At 42.9% G+C, this 24,898-nt stretch overlaps 1 protein-coding gene across 1 annotated transcript in view; it reads left to right on the forward strand.

The window, feature by feature from the left end:
* The window catches only part of ZCCHC17 (zinc finger CCHC-type containing 17), a 56,183-nt gene extending 31,326 nt beyond the window's left edge, over positions 1-24,857 (forward strand). Inside the window, exons 6-9 of the mRNA XM_059376966.1 lie at positions 4,956-5,056; positions 6,807-6,952; positions 23,952-24,109; positions 24,396-24,857. Of these exons, the coding sequence (XP_059232949.1) occupies positions 4,956-5,056; positions 6,807-6,952; positions 23,952-24,109; positions 24,396-24,552 (562 nt within the window). The 3' untranslated portion in view covers positions 24,553-24,857. The remainder of the gene's footprint in view (positions 1-4,955; positions 5,057-6,806; positions 6,953-23,951; positions 24,110-24,395) is intronic.
* The last annotated feature ends 41 nt before the right edge of the window (positions 24,858-24,898 follow it).

Genomic DNA, 24,898 nt, shown 5'->3' on the forward strand with positions numbered 1-24,898 from the left:
CCTGGAGCATTTGCTTTCTGCTCAGGTCATAATCTCAAGGTCCTGGGATTAAGCCCCACACTGGGCTCCCTGCTCAGCAGGGAGTCTGCTTTTCCCTCTTCTCCCTGCTTGTGCTCTCTCTTGCTATCTCTGCCTCTTTCTAAAATAAATTAAAAAATATATATTAAAAAAATTTTTTTAAGCCTTTTAGGGGGAGAGGCTGCTGATCATTATAATCTCTCCTTGTACCCCATTCTCTGATCTCACCCTGTTTTGGTCAGTGGCTTAGTGCTGTCTCCAGCCTCCTACATTTCCATCAGTATCTAACTTTCATTTTCCATCAGTATCTAACTATCTTACATTTCATCCCCCGAGTGTGAGAGTGTTAAAGGCAATCTGTAAATGGAAAGGGGGAAAGGCAGTTTCCAGGTAGGTTTAGCCAGCATAGCATAGTCTTTTAGAAGAGTGTGGTTCACCATTATAATTATCACCACATATAATTATTATATGTCTCCTTCTGCTTCTAGACTGTAAGCTCCTTGAGAAAGACTGTATTCTGCCTTTTTGACACACTCATCATTGGCACTGGTGCTTGCCACTTAATAGTTGAACAAAAGAAAGGTTAATTCAGTTGTGTGCCTTGCTTAGAGGGACTGGAGGAGGAAACTTGCTACTATGTAGCTGCAAAGTAGCCAGGCCTAAACCAGCATGGCAGTGAGCACAGAAAAGGGAGGAAGGCAAGTGATTCATTTGTTGAGTTGAGTATTGGATAGGAGTTATGATTTGGCTTGTCATATGTTAGAAACCCCATAATATTGGAATTGATTATAATAAGGGTTTGTTTAAGCTGTGACTCATAGCCACTTGAAACTCAGCTCCACAGATAAGGATATCTGAATGCCATGGAGTTTGTGACTTGCTCAACTTATGTCCCCAAGATCCTGCCCTGGTTTTTAATTAATTTATTTATTTAAAAGGATGTTACTTATTTATTTTAGGGAGGGAGAGAGTGAATGCACAAAGGGGAGGGAGAAGCAGACTTCCTGCTGAGCAGGGAGCCCAATATGAGACTCGATCCCAAGACTGAGACCATAACACAAGCCAAAGGCAGACACTTAATGCATTGAGCCACCCAGGCGTCCTTTCTCTACCCTTTTATTTAAAAATTATTTTATTGTGGTGAGAACACCTAACATGAGATCTACCCTCTTAACAAATTTTTAAGTGTACAGTATAGTATTGTTGACTAGGTACAATGTTTATAGCAGAGCTCTAAAATTTACTTCTTATTTAACTGGAACTTTATGCCTGTTGATAAGTAACTCCCGTTTCCCTCTGTACCCTCACTCCCCCACCCCCACCTTGGTTTTTCTAACTCAAGCTTTATTCTTTGAAATGACCCTCTCCCATGACCATACCAGAGTGTTGACCCCTGTCCTTTGAATAAGATTATGCTAGGGCAAAACCTGGGAATTGGAGCAGACATTTTCTTTTTCTTTTCTTTTTTTTTTTTTTTAAGATTATTTATTTATTTATTTGACAGAGATCACTAGTAGGCAGAGAGGTATGGGGGGAAGCAGGCTCCCTGCTGAGCAGAGAGCCTGATGTGGGGCTCCATCCTGGGACCCTGAGATCATGACCTGAGCCAAAGGCAGAGGTTTTAACCCTCTGAGCCACCCAGATGCCCCACTTGAGCAGACATTTTCCAAAACTTAAATCGTGCTTGTTTACACTGCCCAATGGATAGCCACTAAGTTACATATGGTTACATATGGTTATTTAAATGTAAATGAAAATTAAATAAAATTTAATCCAATTCTTCAGTTACACTAACCACATTTTAAATGCTCAGTAGCCACAGATCAAAATATTAGTCAATAGTACAGACATAAATTTATAGAACTTGTCCATCATGGCATTCTGTTGGACATTGGTATGCTAGATGGAATGTGTACTGCCCAGATACAGAAAAAAATAAGACATAGACTTTATTTTTTTAAAGATATATTTACTTATTTGAGAGAGAGAGCCTGAACACAGGGAGGGGCAGAGGGAGAGGAACAACGAGAATCTCAGGCAGACTCAGTGCTGAGCTTAGAGCCCAGCATGAGGCTTGATCCCACGACCCCAGGATCGTGACCTGAGCCAAAATCAAGAGTCAGATGCTTAGCCAACTGGGCCACCCAGGCACCCCAAACATCGTCTTTTTTTTTTTTTTTTTTTTTTAAGATTTAATTTATTTATTTAACAGACAGAGATCACAAGTAGGCAGAGAGGCAGGAAGAGAGAGTTGGGGGAAGCAGGCTCCCTGCCAAGCAGAGAGCCCAATGTGGGGCTTGATCCCAGGAACCTGGGATCATGACCTGAGCCGAAGGCAGAGGCTTAACCCACTGAGCCACCTAGGCGCCCCAAACATAGTCTTTATCTTTGATGGTATCTTTCATGGTACAAAGGTTGAGCCAAAATATAAGCAAATCTAACAAAACGACCAGATGTTGTGGGAACACAAAAGAGTAATTAACCCTGCCTCTGGTGGTAGGGAACATTTTAGCGAACATGTGGTGTGTAAGCTGAACTGAAGAAGGACCAGGACGGAATATGGCGTATCCTGGTCTTTCTGTTTCCTCTCCAGAGCCAGTGTATTAGCTAAAATGCATCAGGTGGGTAGTTTTGTCCTGTTCTGATGCTGTCATCCTGTGTTTCTCTGGGTAATGCAGCTTTTTTGGCAAAATATTTCTGGTTTTGCTGGACTCTATAGTCTTGGTGAATAGTTGGAAAAGCTTAGGTGAAGTCAAAGTTCAAAGTTAAAGAGGTTCAGGGTAATGAAAAATATTTGGAGGCAAGAGCACAGAATTTTTTTTTTAAGATTTATTTTTTTGAGAGAGAGAGAGAGCATGAGTGGAGGGAGGGGCAGAGGCAGAGAGAATATCAAGCAGAATCCCTGCTGAGTGCAGAGCCCGATGCGGGGCTTGATCTCATGACCCCAGGATTGAGATTTTTTTTTTTTAAAGATTTTATTTATTTATTTGACAGAGAGAAAGATCACAAGTAGGCAGAGAGGCAGGCAGAGAAAGAGGGGGAAGCAGGCTCCCCGCCGAGCAGAGAGCCCAACGCGAGGCTCAATCCCAGGACCCTGAAATCATGACCTGAGCCGAAGGCAGTGGCTTAACCCACTGAGCCACCCAGGCGCCCCCAGGATTGAGATTTGAGCTGAAACCAAGAGTTGGATACTCAGTCAGGTGCCCCAGGAACATAGAGATTTCAACAAATATTTTTAAGTTTTACTTTATTTTATTTTATTTTTTAAAATGTTTTTATTAATTTGTTTGGCAGAAAGAAAGAGAGAGCGCACGCACAAACAGGGAGAGTAGCAGGCAAAGGGAGAACCGGGCTCCTTGCTGAGCAGGGAGCCCATGTGGGTCCGGTCCCAGGACTCTGGGATCATGATCTTAGCCAAAGGCAGACGCTTAACGACTGAGCCCCCTAGGCGTCCCTCAGCAAACATTTATTGATGCTGTTGCTTGCCAAGCTTTGGGCTAAGGTGTGAGGAAACAAACATAAGTAAGATACTGCAGAAAGGGCTCACAATCTAGAGAAGAAACATTAATGTATCAGGCAATAAAGGGCTAGGACTTTATTTAGGCAATATATGCTAGGACTGCAGTGTAGATAGACTACAGTTTGAGTTTGAAAAAAAGAGTGATCCAGAGTGACATTCTTCTGTCAAACATTTCTGAGTACCTACTCTCTGCGGGTACCATGTGTTATGGTAAAGGTCAAAGAGAGACATCTGGGGTGTATAGGCTCTGCTGCTGGCAGGAGTGTAATTGGTAAACATTATAGAAAACTGGCTGGCAGTGCTTGCTACCTCTGATGCCCTACAACCCAGTATAGTGTTCCACTCCTACCGGGAATGAGGCATTTCCCAACAGAAATGGGTATCTATATCTGTCACCGAAAGATGGGCTAGAAAGTTCATAGAAGAAGTATTGTTCATAGCAGAAGCTACTCAGGTACCCATCAACAGCAGAATACTTTATGGCAATGAGAATCAGTAATCTACAGCTGCATACAGCAATATGGATAGATCTCACAAATGAGTGAAAGAAGCCAGACACAGAAGGGTCCATACTGTATGTATGATTCCACTTACACAATTTTCAAAAACTGATACAATTGATCTATGCTCTTAGAAACAAGCATAGTGATTAACTTTGGAGGAGCCTTGGAGGTGCTGGCAATGTTCTGTTTCCTTATTGGAGTGAGGGTTTCCTGGGTATGTTCCAATTGTGAAAACCAATCAAGCTGTATGCTTATAAACACTTTGTGCCTATATTATACTTTAGTAGTAAATGTAGAATTTTTAAGAAATGATAGAGGAATGTGAACAAAGAGATGAATTCTGGCTGAGGTCCTCAGGAAACAACTTGATAGAAGGAGAGGTGGTGACTAAGCTGAGCTTTGAAATGTTTGGGAGTGGTGAGGTGGGAGGGAAGAGGGGAAGCAGCATTTCGGAGAGAGGGAATTATGAGCAAGGGCATTGAACCATCTGGAGACGGTCAACTAGTCCTCTTTGGCTAGCAAATCTCATGCAAGTAAAGTTGGGGCTGGAGAAGCAGGTTAGAGGCAGATCATGGAAGGCCTCAAGTACCACAGTAAAGGTCTTTTAAACCCGGGGTTGACTGTGTCAGGGTTACTGGGGGCTTAGCGAGGTAATTATATCTTCATCCTCTGTGCATTGGTGAGCTGAAGGCATCTCATTCATAATTATTAATTCAGAGCCTGTCCGGAATTAAAAAAAATATCTGTTTCATGTTGTTGCTTTCCCCGCTTGTCTCCCCATGCAGGACGCTTTTCCTTCTTCTCCCTTCTGCCTGCCAAGGACAGAACAAAAACTCAGCCTCCAGCATTACCTTCTAGTATCTCTGGCCCCATCTCTTAAGAAGGCCAACAGTCAGTATCCTTTTCGTTAACAGGCAAGAAGAGAGGCGGCGGCGGTCCTTCCAGGATTACACTGGGCAGAAGATCACCCTCGAGGCTGTCCTGAACACCACCTGCAAGAAGTGTGGCTGTAAAGGTAAGGTGAAGCCTCTGCCGGGCCAGTCCTTCCTCCTTGTGATGGACCTTCACTAGGTGGGGGAGGTCGCCTGTTTTGGGTGTGGCTCACCCTGCTTTTTAGTCAGTGATGGCCTCACCTGCTTGTGCTGTTAATCCTCCTAGACTCTTACCAGAGTTCATGCCCTTTCTGTGTCCTCTTCTGAATGCTGGCCCTGCTGGATACTCTGCTGTCCACCTCACCCCCACCTGTGGTTGACGCCCTGTGTGGGCAAGATCCCCATGTACTGCAACCGAAGCGGGGAGAGTGTTGGATTATGGTTAGCACTGTAAATTTTTATCTCCAAGGACCATTACTATTCTGCAGCAAAAATGAAGTGATTTGGAAATATATTGCCCAAGGATCCAAGTCAGACCTTTTCTTGTTCTTCCTTGTTTCTTTAACTTAAGACTTCTGAATACAGTCTCCTTTTAGTACTAAAGAACACAGGCTAGCTGCTCGCTCAGGTTTCTTCTGGTCCTGCTCAGGTGATTGAGAGCGCTCTCAGTCTGACTTCCCTCGTCAGACCTATCCTGAGAGGGATTGCCAGCGTCTCATTTTCAGAGTGACCTCAATTTGTCACCCCTTCTCCCTTGCCTTATATTTACCTGGCTTTCTTGATTTTTCTACACCAGTTGGTAGCGGATTTGTGCCCTGATTGGTGTGGGAGTTAAGCCCCTACTTACCATTAATGTAGAGGGAGGAAGGAAAAAAGAAAAATGGAAAGAATACCTCCTCAGGGGAATTGTGTAATCATCCCAGATATTTGAAAAACTATGCTGTATTCCCCTTCCAGGCACCATCTAGCTTCTGGATCCAGAGTCACAAAGCAGTTTACGCATAGCTTTTTGATGATCTCTTGGGATTATCTTTGCCCCTGAAATAGGGTCTACACAGGCTTGGATAAAATCAGCTCTGTAGTAGCTGTTAAACGGCCGCTTGATAGCACTGAAGGTTCAGGGAGGGTGGGTCCTCTTACCTTCAGCTATGTCCAACCAGGTGTTACTTGAGGCAGAGAAGAATAATGAGAGATGGAATTTGTCTTAGCAAAGGTCAGGCCCTAGGTGGTTGGTTTTGGTGCAGCAGGAACAGCATTGAACAGGGAGGCATGAGACCTGGAGTAAGTTTGAGCTCTGCTGCTCTTTTTGTGACCTTGAGCTACTTCTCTACTCCGGGTCTTTATATCTGCACACGTAGAGCTGGATTTGATGATCTCTAAGGCCCTTGCCAAATCTGACAGTCTGAGTGTTGAGTGCCCCAGGTGACTGCCTGTCTCTCAATGTGTTAGTTTGGATGTGAATGCCACCTTCCTGCCAGCTGCCTAAGAGCTCTCTTCCTGTAGGGCTTGACCTGCCACTCGGCTCCCTTTGCTAAGCATTCTGCTCTCTGGAGCAGCCTTTCAATGTCGGGAATAAGTTCCAAGCAGATCTTTAAAAATTACTAAGCCCCATTGCTAATGAAAGGCAGCACAAGTCTGCTTCCTCTGCCATTTCCAAAGCAGTGCCAGTGTCTCCCACAGCTCTAGGACCAGCTGCTGGTCTGGCTCTGGTTGAGTGGGCAATGCCATCTTGAGATGACAGAAAATCTGCTCGGAATCCAGCAGCTGCTCTGAATGAACTCAGTAATACTTCTTCAACCAACCAGCCCCTTTCAGGAGCCTCTAGGGAAGCTCCACCTGCCAAGAGGAGAGGCTGCTTCTCCCCTCCCTACGTTTTCTACCTCTCTTCTGCAGGCCACTTCGCAAAAGATTGTTTTATGCAACCAGGAGGGACCAAATATTCTCTGATACCTGATGAGGAAGAGGAGAAGGAAGAGGCAAAGTCAGCAGACTTTGAGAAGCCTGACCCCACAAGGAATTCTTCTAGAAAAAGAAAGAAGGTGAGTGCTGTCTTGCTTTTATTTATCATATTTTTTAGGGTTTTAAAATAAAAATGTACTTTTTGCAGAAATTTTAGAAGTCTTGAAAAACATAAAGAATATTAGGATCTCCTGTAATCTTTCCAACCAAAGAGACTTACAGTATGTTTGGTACATTCCAATCTTTTTACTTGGTAATGATGATAGCTAGCTACATCTACATTTAAACACAAAATTATGGTTGTACTAGGTCTAGTTTATATTATACTTTTTTCATTATATGTATCAAAATAATTTTCCAATATCTTTAAGTGTTCAAAAACTTGATTTAAGAACAACATACAATATTCTACCCTATGACTGTATGATGGTTTATTTAATAATTTTTCTATTGTTGGATATTTTTATTACTTCCACCCGAAGTCTTTGGCCATATCTCTTACTGTTTTCTTTGGATAAATGCCTAAGTAAGATTACTGATTTAGGGCTTTAAGGCTCTTGATACATTTTATCAAATTGTCTTTCCAGAAAGTACTTCTCTGTGCCCAGTGGTGGATAAGAGTGCCTGTCTCACAGAGTTCTGTCTCCTGTATACTGATTACAGCAGAACAGTTCATAAAACAGACATTATTATGGTGCTGAAAAAGACAGGGCATTTGTTGCATGCCAAAAAGCCAGAGAGGGAACGGAAAAAAACTGTGCTGTAGTTTGGTCAGGAAATAGTTGTTCTCATATTGTGTATTATCTTTCTAATTGTGTCCAGCTATTGGGTTTTTGTTTCATTTTGTTTTTTTAAAAGCTTCAGCAATTTTTTGTTGAGTGGTCTTTTTGTTCCAGGTAGTGCAACCCTAGGAATAAAAAAACTATGATCAGGTCCTTGTCCTCAATGGGCATTCCCTACAAATTAAGCATTACTTCATTTTATAGTAGAGGAAAAGGCCCTTTATACCATTTTAAGAACTAGCTAAGTGTATGAATAATAGTTTCTTTTTTTTTTAAGATTTTATTTATTTATTTGACAGAGAGAGACCACGAGTAGGCAGAGAGGCAGGCAGAGAGAGAGAGAGGAGGAAGCAGGCTCCTGCTGAGCAGAGAGCCCGATGCGGGACCCGATCCCAGGACCCCGAGATCATGACCTGAGCCGAAGGCAGTGGCTTAACCCACCGAGCCACCCAGGCGCCCTGAATAATAGTTTCTTGATCTGTATATTCTCTCCCTGGTGATCACATCCCTCATAAGACTTTAACTGCCTTGATGGCTCCCACATCCCTAACTAGTATCCCACAGGTACCTCAGACTTTGGCTTAGAGTCCCTCAGACCCAGGTTTTAGGCCCTCTGTGTTATAGACCACCTATGTAACTTTGGGCCTTCCTTAATTTTCAAAGGAGGATTGTTGTAGTCTTTGATGACATTGTTCCTTGTGAGGGCATGCCCAGCTCCCCAAGATACATAGAAAACACTGACAAGTTAAGTGCTTAATTAATGTTGGCTGTCATGACTACCATTCTGTCTTCTTCAGCCCTCCTCCCTACACACACACACACACACACACACACACACCACACACACCCACACACCCACTATAAAAACGACACCATCCTTCTATCTTGTTATTACTTGTTTCTGTCCTTCTATCTTGTATTACTTATTTTAATGGCAGTAATAACCTGCCGGAAGGAAACCAGCATGTCATTTGTTTTCCTCTCCTTTCCATCCCGTATCTGTTCAGTCATTGAGTCCTGTTAATGGCACTAAGTATTCTTTTCTCCTCCTTCCCATTCCTTCTACCGTGTGCTGCACTCTCTCCTGTCTCTCACTCACAGACTATTGAACTAGCCGAGGGACATTTTATTTGCCTTTCACCTCTTAGTTCCAAGTTCCCAGGAGTTGGGTCTAGGCATCTGATTTTTTTTTTTTTTAAAGCATCTTTATCTCACTGCTTGATTCTCTTCATTATTATGACTTTTTTGCTCTCTACTTTAACTCTGAATGTTGGGGTGCTCCAAGGCTGTCTTGTTACTCTCTTCTGTTCTCTGACCACCTCCTCTCTGGGTAATCTCATCCTGTCCTATGGTTTTGAATGCTACTTACATGGTAATAATACCCAGATTAAGTATTTGTATCATTATTTTTATCCAAATCTGTAATTCCATCCCTGACTTTCTTTGGCACTTCAGATTTAGAACTCTGTCTGCCTACTTGACATCTTCATCTTATTGTAAAGTTTGCATCAGGCTTAACACACCCTACAGCTCTTTAATTTTTCGATCCAAAGCTGCTCCTTCCACATTTTGCCCTATCTCAGTGAATAGATCACCATTCCCTGAGTTGCTCAAGCCAAAATCTATAGGCTTTGCATTTGGTGTAACTGTTGTTTTCTTTAAATTGTGGTAAAATATCCATAACATAAATTTTACCATCTTAACCACTTAAATTTTTTCTAAGTTTTATTCATTTAAGTAATCTCTACAACCAACATGGGGCTCAAACTCATGGCCCCAGGATCAAGAGTCATGTGCTCTTCCAACAGAGCCAGCCAGGTGCCCCCCCTTACCCTTTCTTTCTTTATCTCTCTCCCTCTCTCTCTCTCTCTTTCTTTCTTTCTCTCACAGAGAGAGAGAGAGAGAGAGAGAGATCACAAGTAAGCAGAGAGGCAGGCAGAGAGAGAGAGGAGGAAGCAGGCTCCCTGCTGAGCAGAGAGCCCGAGGGGAGGCTTGATTCCAGGACCCTGAAATCATGACCTGAGCCAAAGGCAGAGGCTTAACCCACTGAGCCACCCAGGTACCCACCCACTCTTATTTTTAAAGATTTATTTATTTTATTTTAGAGAGAGAGCATGTGCACATGTGTGCATGTGTGGGAGGGGCAGAGGAAGAAAAGTCTCAAGCAGACTCCCTGCTGAGCTAGGAGCTCTATGCAGGGGCTTGATCTCACCACCCTGCGGTGGTGACCTGAGCTAAAATCGAGTCAATACTTAACCGACTGAGCCACCCAGGCATCCACCATCTTAACCATTTTTTTAAAAAGATTTATTTATTTATCTTAGAGAGTGAGTGGAAGGGGCTAAGAGAGAGAATTGCAGCCCAGACACCCACATGGGGCTTAATCTCACGGCTCTGAGATCACGACCTGAACGGAAACCGAGAGTTGGCACTCAACTGACTGCACCACCCAGGCACCCATAACTTTTTTACATGTGCAGTTCTTTGGCATTAAGTAAATTCACATTGTTGTATGGTCATAACCATCGTCTACCTCCAGAACTCTTCGTTTTGCAAAACTGAAACTGTGCCCATTAAACACTGACTCCTCATTCTTTCTCCCTGGCACCTGGGAACCACCATTCTACCATCAAGTGAGAAGAAGAGGTGAACATGCAAAAGAACACAGGCCTTTATTTGGGATCTCAGAATTGCAATTAGTAGATCACAGATTTGTGTCACTCATTTACGGAAAGCCAAGGGTTTTTCTGAGAGAGAAGGAAAGACGTAATTACACGGTGTAGCTGAAGAAGAGAAGAACAGACCCTGCTAGTTTGGTGCTGACCAGCTGAGCCACTTCTCATGCCTGTCTTCTTGATTATTTTACCAGTGCTATCAAGTGGAACTGTCACTGGCATGTCATAATTACCTTCCCTGTCCTCATGTGATCAAATACCAGTCGGTCTGTTAGAGTGTTACGAGCAGCTGCTTATATAGCAATTGCTGCTTCTGTCCCCGTTCAAGAGCCCATCAATTTGGAAAGGAAAATAGAGCTTAAAAATGGAGTCTCTTATGTCCAGAAATTTTAGACAATTCCACATGACTTTCTGTCTATGATTTAGGTAGACAGAGATACCTAGGTATCTCCTATAAGTGGAATAACACAGTATTTATCTTCTTTTTTTGTTTTTTTTTTGTTTTGTTTTGTTTTTAAGATTTTACTTATTTGTCAGAGAGGTAGAGCACAACAGGGGGAGCAGCAGGCAGAGAGAGAAGCAGGTTCCCCACTGAGCAAGGATCTGGACCCTGGGATCATGACCCAAGCTGAAGGCAGACACTTAACCAGCTGAGCTACCAGGCATCCCAGTATTGGTTTTTTTTATGACTGGCTTATTTGACTTAGTAAACTATCCTGAGGATATATAGCATGGGTCATTTTCCTTCCCTTTTAAGACTAAATAGTATTTCATTATGTGTACACACTACAGTTTGCTTATCCTTTCATTTGTTGTTGGCCGTTGTGTTGCTCCCACCTTTTGGCTATTGTGAATAATGTTGCTATGAACATAGTTGGGTCAAATATTTCTTCAAGACCTGCTTTCAGTTCCTTTGGGTATATACCGGGAATTGGAGTTTCAGGATTATGTGGTAATTTTGTTCTGACTTAATTTTTTTTTTCTTTTTTTGAGGAACCACTGCACTGTGTTTCATAGTGACTGCATCATTCCTACCAGTAGTGCACAAGATTCCATTAGGGAGTAGTGTTTGTTAATTGTCATTTAGGTAAAAGTAGGTGATGGTGTTGTTCAGTTGTTCAGTTCTATGTCTTTCTCATTTTTAAAAAAATTTCCAGGGCGCCTGGGTGGCTCAGTGGGTTAAGCCGCTGCCTTCGGCTTGGGTCATGATCTCAGCGTCCTGGGATCGAGCCCCGCATCGGGCTCTCTGCTCAGCAGGGAGCCTGCTTCCTCCTCTCTCTCTGCCTGCCTCTACCTGCCTGTAATCTCTGTCTGTCAAATAAATAAATAAAATCTTTAAAAAAAAAAAAAATTTCCAAGAGAGCATTATTAAGATATCCAGTCACACCATGTGTCTTCCTATATAAAACCCTTCAGTGATTTTCCACAGAACTTAAAATAAAATCCAAACTGCCTCCTGTGAAAACAAACTGTCTAAACCTACCAGCTACTGCTTTTAGTAGGCAGTAAATTATATTTAGCCAAAGCATTGTTTTTTTTTTAATATATTTATTTTTATAGTTACCTTCCACTTAAAGCATGGGATTCAGGCTTTCTATTTATAGTTGTTGTTACAAAGTTTCCCTTTTAGTAAAACATTTTTGTTTTTTCTTAAAGTGGAAATAAATCAGATTTTAAGAACAACTTTAAAGGGTGGGGAGCCTGGGTGGCTCAGTGGGTTAAAGCCTCTGCTTTCAGCTCAGGTCATGATCCCAGGGTCCTGGGATTGAGCCCCACATCGGGCTCTCTGCTTAGCAGGGAGACTGCTTCCCTTCCTCTCTCTCTGCCAGCCTCTCTGCCTACTTGTGATCTCTCTCTCTGTCAAATTAAAAAAAAACATAAAAATTTAAGGGGTACCTGAGTGGCTTGGTCAGTTAAGCATCCAACTCTTGATTTCAGCTCAGGTCATTGTCTCAGGGTTGTGGGATTGAGCCACGAGTTGGGCTCCTCACTCAGTAGAGACCGAGATTCTCTCTCTCCCTCTCCGCCCCCACTCCCATGTGTGGTCTCTTTCTCTCTCTCCCCCTCAAAACAAATTCATAAATCTTAAAAAAAATTTTTAAAGTAAAAAATAAGCAGTTTGTAAACACATCGAGTAAAAACTGTGGCCGTGGGGTGCCTGGGTGGCTTAGTGGGTTAAAGCCTCTGCCTTCGGTTTAGGTCATGATCTCAGGGTCCTGGGATCGAGCCCTGCATCAGGCTCTCTGCTCAGCAGGAGCCTGCTTCCTCCACTCTCTCTCTCTCTGCCTGCCTGTCTGCCTACTTGTGATCTCTGTCTAATAAAATAAATAAAATCTTTTAAAAAAATTTTAAAAATTGTGGCAATATTATAGGAATGGCACTTGGAAAACACTGATTTTGAGCAGTGGGGATACTATTTTAGTTTGGTACTATTCTCCTATATTTCCAAAGAAATAGAAATTTATAAACCCTACCTACTTCAGGCACTGCCTTCTAGAGGCAAACCTTCAGCATTGCCAGACTTAGCTCAGCTCCCTCACAGAGGCAACAACCTCAGACCCTTACTGCTGGCAAGATTTCTTATTTTTGAACACAGGACTTAGACATACCTTTATTTTTCATGCTGGTGTTCCTAGAGCCTTTTTCATAGAGGTCTGAAGACTGATTTAAAGAGGGAAAAGAGACGTTTCCACTATTTATAACCTCATTATTGAAATGTACAGCAAAAGAGAGGCAACCCATAACCTCACTACTTTACCAGGGTCTATACTGCTGGGGCACGTTTTTTCCACCAACTGTTTTCAGATGCACATTTTACCTAGATACGGTAAAGATGTATATACCGTTTTGTTTCCTCCCTTTTTACCTTGTCATGAGCATCTTTCCATGTTTGCCACACGGTCTTGTAGTGCTCATTTGCAGTGCGATCTAGTATCACATCAGGTGAATGTGGAGGGATTGGGGGCGGCAGTGGAGAGTGGCACTTCAGAACCCGGGCTGTGAGACACATTGCCTGTGTTCTGATCTCAGCCACCTCCTCACTGGGGATCTTAGTGTAATTACTAGCTTCTCTGAATCTGTTTCCCTGTTTGTAAAATGGGAGTGATAAGCATCTACTTCGTAAGGTTGTTAGGATGAGGTGATGCATGTGAAACTCTGAGCACCGCGGTGGGATACAGCACAGCCCGGCACCTGTCAGCTATGAGTGGCTGATGCTTAAAAACGGGCTTTGTGGTCAGAGACTGGGTAAGTAGACACTAGATTCAAGTAGTTCATTATATATTCTAGATACCAATCCTTAATTAGATGTGTGACTTCCTGCAAATATTTTCTTCCATTCTGTGACTTGTCAATCTGTTGAATTGTCTTAATCTGTTGATAGTGTCCTGTTTTTATTCCAGATTTACATTTTTATTTTTAATTTTATTTTTAGATTTTATTTATTTATTCGTGAGAGAGAGAGGCAGAGGGAGAGGCAGGCCCCCTGCTGAGCAGGGACCCCCCCCCCCCCAGTGTGGGACTCGATCCCAGGAACCCTAAGATCATGACCTGAGCCAAAGGCAGACACTTAACCCTCTGAGCCACTCACCTGCCCCTGGATTTACATTTTTAAAAAACACACCTAAAGCTTACCATATTAGCCACTTTTAAGTGTATGGCTTTTTACGGTGGTGTGAAGTACATTCTTGTAATCATGTGGGTGTGTGTTTTTAAGATTTTATTTATTTGACAGAGATCACAGGTAGGCAGAGAGGCAGGCAGAGAGAGAGAGAGGAAGGGAAGTAGGCTCCCTGCTGAGCAGAGGACCCAGTGTGGGGCTCCATCCCAGGGCCTGGGATCACGACCTGAGCCGAAGGCAGAGGCTTTAACACACTGAGCCACCCAGGCATCCCTGTAATCATGTGTTTTGATGCACAAAAATTTTAATCTTGTTGAAGTCCAACTTACCAACTTTTTCCTTTTGTTTCCCATAATTTTGGTGTCATACTCAAGAAACCATTGTTAAATCCTGTCATGAAGCTTCCCCCCTCTGTTTTCTTCTAAGAGTTTTATAGTTTTAACTTCTGTATTTAGGTCTTTGACCCATTTTAAGGGTTTTTTTTCGTATATGGTGTGACTCCAACTTTTTTGGAGGGGGGGGCATGTGGATCTTTCCAGTTTTCCCAGCACCAGTTTTTCAAAAGAACTGTCCTTTCCATACTGACTGGTTTTCGCATCATTGTTAAAAATCACTTAACCATATATGTAAGGTTTTAGTTCTGGCTGACTACTCTGTTCCATTGGTCTGCTCATCTCTCTGTATGCTCTGCCGCACTATTTTGATTACTCTAACTTTGTAGGAAGTTTTGGAATTGGGAAAGGTCAGTCCCCTAACTTTGTTCTTCTTTTTCAAGATTATTTTAACTGTTTGTGGTCCCTTGAGATTCCAGATAAAGTTTAGGATGGATTTTTTGATTTTTACAAAAAATATTGGGATTTTGATAGGGTTGCATCAGATCTGTAGATTGCTTTGTGTGGTATTGGGATATTAACCATATTAAGTCTCCCAGTCCACGAATGTGGATATTTTTCTATTTATTTGTGTTATCCTTAATTTCTTTCAGCAGCATTTTGCAGTGTTCTGTGTACAAGTCTTTTTGCCTCCTTGGTGAAGTTTATTCTTTTTTAATGCTATTGTCAGTGAATTGTTCTCTTTATTTCCTATTTGGATTGCGCATTGTTAATGTATAGAAAGAAATACACAAACACACACACAAATATATGTATACATACAAATGTATTTGTATATACACATATATGCAAATATGTGTATATACAAATGTGGATATATATAGTTAATGTATAGAAATGCAACTGATTTTGGGGTGTTGATTTTGTATCCTACAACTTTGCTGAATTCACTTAGTAGTTCTAACAATTGTTTTATGAAATCTTTAGGATTTTCTGCATTTAAGATCATGTCTGCAAACAGGTGATTTGACTTTTTAATAGAGCTGGGTATTTAACAGCTATTCTATTTATATATCTGTTTCAAGGATTGTTCTTTCTCTTTCAGCCTTTTAGTGAGTAAACAATATATGTCAGATTCCTAAAGCGGAATATTTCACTTCTGTTGGTCTTTGGTTAAGTTGGTTTGCACTGCTTAATACATATGGTACAATGAGTTATTGCTTTGTTTCTAAAGCTGCTTTGAAATATGTATTTCATTTCACCAAAACAGTTATTAAGGATCTGCTAGGTATGAGGCTCTTATATGAACTGCTTAGTCAACCTGTTATCTTACCCCCCATCACTCTTCACTTAGTAGAGGAATGGTCTGATGAACCATGGCAGTAATAATCGTCATACTTTATTATTTATTATTATTATTTTCTAAAGTGTCTTTGTGTATTTGAACTTCTAACTCATGAGTTGTCTTTGATTAAAAAGTGATCTAGGGAGTTGAAATGTTTAAAAGTTCCTCCTTGATCCCCTCTACCCCCCCGTTTCTACCAGGGTTTCATCTAGCATCATTGTCTTTTCACCTTAGTGTTAATCCCTTCATGATCTTTGATGCCTTGTATTTGTTTAGTGCTGATGGTTTGTAAAATATCTTCATGTTTTTTATTTTGTTTTATCTTTATACACCCCAATGAAGTAGCCAGACTAGGTGTTACTGTTCCATTTTACTTATTAGGAAAATGGAAAGGAATGTCTCACCCGAAGCTACACAACTACCAGAGATAGATTCAAAATAAGAACCCAGACCTTCAGATTGCTAGCCCTGTGTTCCTTTTTTCTCTACTGCACTTCAGCCATTATCTCACAGTGCCTCAGTTATTTACTCAACAGATGTGTATTGAGTACTTGAGCATGTCTGTTGTGCACTGGTAGGTGCTTGACTTATCAGGACTCACAAGGTCAGTTTTACTCTGTCGCCAGCTACTCTTAGCGACCGTTTGATATTATCTGTTAATCTATTTCTTTTTCCCCTATGGTTCTGTTTCTGTTCACAACAATAAATCAAGATTCTAGGCCTCCTATCTGTTTCCTTTTACCCTCTAAATCTTTTTTTTTTTTTTTGATAATTTTTAAAACTTCCTTAAGTAATCTCTAAGACCAATGTTGGACTCAAACTCATGACTCTGAGATCAAGAGGTGCATGCTCCTCTGACTGAGCCAGACAGGGACCCCTACCCTTTAAATCTTTGACTTCAATAGGAGATTGACTTTCCTTACCAGAGGAAACTCCTACTGGAAATGGATGTTTTGGGCTTGTGAGATTCAGACACCTGTTCTAGCACTGGTTGGCTCTGGGAACCACATGTGGAACTGAGTAGGTTCATCTGAGGGGAAATGCCTTCAGCAGTCCATGTTGCCGAATAAATTAATGGGTAGCAAGCGTGCCCAGTGTGTGGAAGCCTATGTGATGGGCAAGTCCCATGAATTAAAGGTTGTATACAACACCTACACTCAAGCAACTAAAAGCATAAGTAGAAAGATGAGCACCCAGGGTGTTTCTGGGGGCAGAGGACAGACACCCACTCCAAGGGTTTTATTGGATCACATAGAAATCCAGCAACAGGAAATCAAGTGTGGTTGGGCCACTCAGAACTGGAACCAGAAAGTCAGAAATGGGCTATTGAGTTCTCACTTCTGCTTCTTTACTAGACTGCATCACTGTCCCACTTTTTTTTTTTGCAGTCTGGTGAGAATATCTAAGGTAAAGGAGAAGGTACTAGGCATGTTGGGAAACCAGGAAATGGCCCCAGATAAAGAAAGGATGTCACATGTTCCACATAATGCCTAGCACTGCATTACCAGCTACCTTTGAATAGGCAGCGTCCACAAGCTCTGCTATCTGTAGCTCCTTAGTTCCTTCACTCAGTGAGACCTGCCCTCAGTTGGGAGAGTAACAGAGGCTGAGTCCTGTTGCTGCTGGAAGGTAATAATGAAGGGAACAGGGGTAGGAGCATGGGATCCTTGTAGCCCTGAGGCTCCCACCTTTTTAAATCAAATATACACATAGTGAATGCACATGTTGTCCACATACCGAGTATGCATTGGTTTGGTCCTATATACCCATTCAGTACCATGACAATTTTTGTCCAAGTGTCTGAAAATTGTAAGTCATTTTTTGGGGCATAATTAGAACAAGAGGAAACTATGTATTGAAAATGGAAATGGGCTATGAAGTGGGTGGCAAAACAGAAATAGAGGTTTTTGTAGTGAAGCCCTGGATGATCTTTCCATGAATCTTTGGCCTATACTTTGCAGGCTTCTTTCTTTCACTTATCATATGCCATCATGGATTTTTCTGAATCGGTGCTGTATAAGAAAGCATGTGCACTGAGTATCAGGCTGCCTACAATTATATTGAAATTTAGCCGCACTTGATCCAGAATATAATTTTCTTCTTCCGATGTTGCTACTGTATTTACTCTCTGCTCTACTATCTATAAAAGAACAGATCAAGGATTGTCATCCCTTGGCTGCAGTACTGGATTTTCCCCCTTTTCCAGAGAACTTCTTCAGGCCTATTTGAGATAGAGAGGTTGCCAATCCTGGACCCATTCTGATAGAACGCAAGGTTGTCCAGGGTGGTCTGTTCAAAAGCCTTACGTGATTCGCATTCTATGGAATAAAGTCCGAGTTCCTTGAAGATTCTTCACAATCCCAGCACCGTCTCTGACCAGTTCCTTCCCACACACAACTGTTCTTTAACCTCCTTTGTTAAAAGTGTCTATGTGCCAAACTCTGTTCTAGTCACTGCAGGTATAGTAGTGAACAAACAGGTAGAGTCCCTACCTTCATGGCACTTACACTCTAACGGGTCCCAATGAACTGGTAAACAAATACAAAATAAGACTAATATGCCAAGTAGTGGTAAGTGCTATGGAGAAAAATTAATTTGATGATGAAAGATAGGGAGTGCTGGAATGGGGTTAGTAGGGAGAGGCTACTCACCATCGTAGATAGAGTGGTGAGGGCAGTCCTTTCTCAGAGTGCCATCATTGGGTGGATGTTTGAAGAAAGACAAGAAGCAAGCTCCTCTGAGAAGTGGAAAGCGAGGTTTCACCAAGGGTAGTAGCCAGATGTTCCGAATGAGCTTGGTATCTTTCAGTAACAGTAAGGAGGTCGGAGTAGGCGGAGTGAAGTGAGGGAGAGGAGAGGAAGTTAGGGGAAACTGGATCATGGAGGGCCTTCTAGGAGAATATGAGGATTGCACCTGTCCTGTTAGAGGGAAATGGATGTCGTTAGAAGTCTGACCAGGGGGACAATGTGATCTGGCTTCCCTTTTAGGAGAATTAGTCTGGCTTCTGTGTGGAAACTGGGCAGTCAGAAGGCAGCAGGCTAGTTGGTAGACAATATTAATAATTCCGGTAAGAGATGGTGGTGCTGGAGGTAGTGAGGAGTCAGCAAAGCTGACAGAATTTGTTGAGGGATTGGATGTAAGGTAGGAAAGAGAATAGTTGAGGATAACCCCACAAAGTTTTTGGACTGAGTAACTGGTAGTAAGGTAGGAAAGAGAACAATTGAGGATAACCCCACAGAGTTTTTGGACTGAATAACTGAAGATTTGTGTTGAGAGGAGAAGGGATGCAGAAGTAGGTGGGGGCGTGGGGAGCATTTGGGCTTTAGTTTGAGGTTCTCCCTATGAAGACTGGAGGGAAGAGGAGGTGGTGGGGGGGTAGAGGGCCTGTCATATCCACGTGCACCTACCAAGGGAAGGCAGCTGGATGTGTAGTTTGGAGTTCAGAGGAGAGGCCCACGTAAGAGATAGAAATTTAGGAGTCAGTACATACAGATTGTATTTAAGTAAATATCTGAGGTCACCTGGAGAGTAAATACAGAGAGAGGGCAGGGCTTTGAGGACTTGAGTCCCAGCGTGTCCCAACTTTTAGAGTTAGGACTCCAACTGGAGGTGGGGACAGATGAGCAAAGGAGACTGAAACGGAACAGCCCGGGAAGTTAGCAGAGAAGTAAGAAAATGTGGTGGAAGTTAGGGAGGAGTGTGTTCTAAGGCAGATGGACTGTCAAGGTATGACTGATTAATCAAGTAAATGAGAACCAGGGATTTGGCCCTGTGGAGGTCATTGGTAACTTGGACAAGAACCGTTTCAGTAGCGATGGGGTGACAGTGTGGTTAAGGTTGTTCACGAGGTTTTTTCAATGGAAACTATTACGGCATATTTGTTTATTGGGGGGGATGAATTGGTGAAGGAGGGGGAGATGATACAGGAGAGAGGGGATGATCCTCAGATCCAGGGTTTTGCATACAAGAGAAGGGATGGATCTGGTGCATAGTAAATAGCTACACAGGATGTGGTTTGTCGCTCCTGGTGGCTTGTCGCTCGTTGAAAGATATTTCAAGCATTTGCCTCTTTCTGACTTCCATCTAGCTGGAAGGCCCCAACTTCCTTCTTCCATCAACACTACCACCACCATTCCACCAGCCAAGACCATATTCATGCTTCAGAAGCATGACGCCTGCGTATCTTCCATGAAACCAACCTCAGATTCCTCAGACATGATGGCTTTTTCCCTTGTGTTTCAATGACATGGTTTTTATACTTTTCTTATGTTACTGTCATGAACTCCCTAGTATCTTAATTAGTTTTTATCTTTGATTAGATAATGTGTTTCTTGAAGGCTTATTATCCCTGATTTCTGACCTTACTCAACTATTTTAAGAGAGATTAGTTTAACAGATATTCCTGGCTCTTAAAAGGTACTCAATAAGTATTTGTTGAATGAATGTACTATATAGTTACAAGGAGTTACTCTTTCCCTGGTTTGATGAGGTTGGCTCAGGCTTGGAGGAAAGGGGCCAGGCTCCACTACTCAGTGGGTTAGTAGGTACTCTGAATTCTATTAAAAATTGGCATGTTCTCCTTATCTCCTAAGCAACACAGTATGCAACTCGTGCTCTCCAAAGTGCTTTGTAGGTAGTAAAATTAAATACATATTTGTGAGTTGATTGATAAGCCTTTTTCTTCTGGTCTTATCTTTTCCAAGTTATGGTAAACTAACTGCTGAATTACAGGTAAATTCTATCCAGGAATTGCACTCTATCTTACTTCCCAAAAGTTTACCCCAGTGAACTTCTCAGTTTGAGAATCAATCATTTCTCAAGAGTAATTCTTTTTTTTTTTAAATTATTTTATTAACATACAATGTATTATTTGCCCCAGGGGTACAGGTCTGTGAATCATCACGTTTACACACTTCACAGCACTCACCATAGCACATACCCTCCCCAATGTACATATTAGGAGTAATTCTTAAGAACAGATAAAGAATAAATGCTTGCTTGGTTGATTTTGGGCCAAAATCAGAGCCTTTTGGTTGGGAGGTGCTAAGATAGTGCTGCCCATAATGCAGATGGGGCGAAGAGAACATCCACTTTGGGACCCAGCCCAAGTCAGATCCCGGTTCTGCCATGTGGGCAAGTCACCTTGTCTGTCAGCCTCTCTGAACTTACCATTTTTTTTCCTGAAAATATAGGAATAATTATGTCCACTGAATGGATGTGTTGTGAAGGTTAGAGGAGGTTATGTGCAAAGTGCCCAGCTTAGCATCTGGAAAATTAGGTACTTTATAAATGTTTGTGTTATTTCCCTTTCTCAGTTTTTGTTTGTTTTTATCGTGCTGGAGTGCTGCTGACCTGTTGCAGAATGAGAGAAAATGGATGGGCCAGCTGCTGTCACCAGACATTGGCTTTTCCTGGAGAACAGTTCTGAGCAGTGGCTTCTTTCCCATGTCCCCTCCTGGCCTGTCTGCCAGTGGCTTATGCCCAGGGTCATTTTTTTACCCTTTATCTTCTGTTCCACTTCCCCCTTGGATGAAGTCAAGGGACCAGAAGCCAGTGTCACTTCTGGTACTCCATCTTCTCCCGTCTAGCCGCTGCAGTGATTGACGCCACCTGCTGGACATTTTCTTTGTTCAGAGATTGAGGTCTAGAAGACTAATACCCCTCAGCACTTTCCGTATTCTAGCGGGAGTCCACCTTACAGCCTGTGTATTCTTCTTCTTCTTTTTTTTTAAACATATATATATATATATATATATATTTTTTTTTTTTTTTGATCACAAGTAGGCAGAGAGGCAGGCAGAGAGAGGGGAAGAAGCAGGCTCCCTGCTGAGCAGAGACCCTGATGCGGGGCTCCATCATGACGTGAGCCGAAAGCAGAGGCTTTAACCCACTGAGCCACCCAGGCGCCCCAGCCTGTGACTTCTTACAGCCTGCATTTTTGAGAGGGAGGAAAATGAAATAATGCCAGACTCTGAGTTAGAAAGCACAATGACCTTATCACCTGAGTGGTCACTTCACTTTACTTCTCTGAGTTATAGTTTTCTTATATGTAGAATGGGAATAATAATTCCTGAATTTTTGGCCTTACCAGATTCTTATTATAAGATAAAGGATGCAGAAAGCTTGAAAAATGCTCTTTGGACGTAAAAAAAAGTACTCCTACTGTCCTTCCTCATTTATTTATCCAGGGCAGGCCAGGCTTGGAGGCGGGGGGTGCCACACTCCACGTGTGCTTCACTTTCCCAGGACCCTGTCCTACCTCCGGGGCAGGATCTGGTGAGGCTCCCCAGGCCCTGTATCCCGTGATGGGCTTCCACGATCTTGTCATCCGGAAGGTGCAGTCCCATAAGCCAAACTAGTGATTTGCCAGTTCTCAACTGCCCCTAGCTGTGGTTCCTACTGCTTGGTAATGGGGGTCTGGGAAACTTTGGTCCCCTCTCTCTACTCCACTGGAGACATCAGGAAAGAATTCTGGTTAGGGTAATCTCCTCTCAACACTTTGATTCATTTGCTGTGGATATGTGGCTAGACTGTCAGAACATTCTGGGAGTTCTCTGAAATGACAGAATAATACTTACAGCTGCGGCATACTGCCTGCTGTGTATCAGGCACTTAGTGCCTGGTAATTGGTATTTATCTTGTTTAATCCTCACAGCATCCTTTGAACTAAGTATTTATTATTTGCAGTTTACTGAAAGGAAAACTGAGGTTCAAAAAAGCTAAGTGTCTGTTCCAAGTTACACAGCCATTAAGTGGCAGCTGGAATTTGAACTTTATTCTGTCTTATTCCAAAATCGTTGGCGCTGACCACTGTACCGTGAGGCCTGCCTCTGCTCTGTAGAGGGAGGGGCTGGTCATGTGCTTCTGAGGGAAGCTCAAGAGATTTCCAGTCATCCAGTCTGTGTGCAAACCCCTCCCTGTGTGATCTGGGGCAGGCGGCTCTCAGCTGGAGCTGTAGATACTCCCTCATTACCCCTTCACCACAGTCAGGCAGCCTGGGTGCTGTTCTCCTCTCCATTTCACACTTGAGGAAAGTACGCCTTAGGAGATAAAGTGACTCGTCCTGAGTTACAGAGGAAGGATCGGAAGTGGCAGAGCCAGAACTTGAGGCTGGGTCTACCGCCTGCTTCGGTGTTCGTCCCTCCTTTCTCACGGCGGGCTCCTGAGGCACACGGCCATCTGCCAGTTTGGGAGCCTGTAGGGGGAGCAGGAGCTGCGCCTCTTCAGTACCCTCTCTTCGTTCTCCCTCAGTCTCTGCTTCTTAGAAACCTTCCTGAGGCAGTAGGAACATTTGAAATTCAAGGAAAAGGTTACATGTTGCTTAAAAACTGCTTGAAGCCCTGCGCACAGAAGCCTGGGAATCTGCTGCCCATCTTTTGTGTGAGTTGGTGTTGCTACTTCGGCAGCACCCTGTGGTGCTTATAGTCGGAGAAGAGAAAGTTCTTTCTGGGCTTTTCTCTTCATCCTTATAATCTTCCAAGGTTGTTGTGTTGGAGATGATGCACACCAAGGGCAGCAGCTGGAGCCGTACTCATTGATGGCAGCGGCCTCTGCTGGAAACCAGAGCAGGAGTCCAGGGCCCTGGAGCTCCCACCCAGTATGGGCCCCTGGGCATGTGAGGCACTGTCTCCAGGCAGACTGGGTGACCTCTAAGGACTAAATTCCTCCTCAGTATCCTGTGCTTTTTTTAAATAAAAGGATGCCTTTTTTTTTTTTTTTTTAAACCTAACTGGACAGAATTACATGAAATAGAAAGTAAAAGACTATGTTCTTTCCCCCATTCATTCATTCCTGAGGTAACTTGTTGCCAGTGTCTTTTCTGTTGTTCTCTGTGCATTTTAAATATATACAGGTACATGTAAATGTATGTGTATGTGTATATTTATTATATGCACACACTATATAATATGGTAAGCACCCCAGAATCTGGAATACATACTATATTATGACGTGGTCCTTTCACCCATTTGGGGCATTTTGTCTTATTAATACTTGGAAGACTTTATTCTTTTTAATTAGTGCTTTGTAATTTTTAAATTTTTATTTTTTTATATTTTATTTGTCAGAGAGAGTGAACACAAGCAGGGGGAAGGGCAGGCAGAGCAGGCAGAGGGAGAAGCAGGCTCCATGTTAAAGAAGGAGCCTAATGCCGGACTCAAACCAAGGACCTTGGGATCATGACCTTAGCTGAAGGCCGTCACTTAACTGATGAGCCACCCAGGTGTTCCTCCTTTATAATTTATTAAATGATCCCCTATTGATTATATGCCATGATACTCTAAAGCAAATGTATACATGCAACATTGCTTTTAAATTTTCTTTTCAGGAAAAGAAGAAGAAAAAACATAGAGACAGGAAGTCGTCTGACTCGGACAGCTCAGACTCTGAGAGTGACACAGGCAAGAGGGCAAGGCACACATCAAAAGATAGCAAGGGAGCAAAGAAGAAGAAGAAGAAGAAGAAGCACAAGAAAAAGCACAAAGAGTGAGAGTGGAAAGAGTAGAGGGGGTGGTTGAGAGGAGGAGGTACCAGGAGCCTCGGTGTCTTAAGCCCTGGCCCCCAGAAAGACTCAGTAGTGTTAGTACGACCTCCCACCCCACTGACTCCTCACCCACGGGGGAGATGGCTTCCCCTCGTGCAGCAGGCAGGTTTGGGAGTTAGATGTCAAAGCATCTGCCTGAATGACTTGTTAACTTATCATTCCTGGTCCCTTTGCAAGTGACCCCTGCAACTCATCCATTCATTCACTTCAACTTCCTTTATTCGGCAGGAGGTCCTGTTACCCTCTCCAGCTGCCACTGCCAGAGCCAGATTCCTGCACAGGAGTCCAGGCTGCAGCCACAGGTACTGCTGTGGAGGCAAGTCTGGCTGTAGTTGGAACAGGGATGGGCCCCTCCTTGTTGGGTCTGCCCTGGGCTGACTGGTGAGTGATCCCTGCGGCATCTAACACGGGCCAAGGGAGACCAGCAGGATGAGGGAGAACATGGTAAGAAGTGGTGCTCACTTTTTCCATTCCCCCTAACGTGATTCTCCCATGCTACAAGTGACAGCCAGAAAACCGTTGTTTGCAGTGACTGAGCTTATGTGTGACATTCTGCCAGACCACTGAACCAGACAGCTAAAGCCAAGTTCATTGCTTTACTTTGTATTTACTACTGTGTGAGTCACTTGGTTCCACTTCAGGTCTCTGCTTAAATTCCTGGCACTAAATGGAAGTGTTTTTGGTTTTAAACCTGCTGAATGTTCTTATTACTATAATCCCTCTTCCTGGTA

Source organism: Mustela nigripes, chromosome 14 (genome assembly GCF_022355385.1).
Source record: "Mustela nigripes isolate SB6536 chromosome 14, MUSNIG.SB6536, whole genome shotgun sequence".
In the NCBI taxonomy this organism is placed as follows: Eukaryota; Metazoa; Chordata; class Mammalia; order Carnivora; family Mustelidae; genus Mustela; species Mustela nigripes.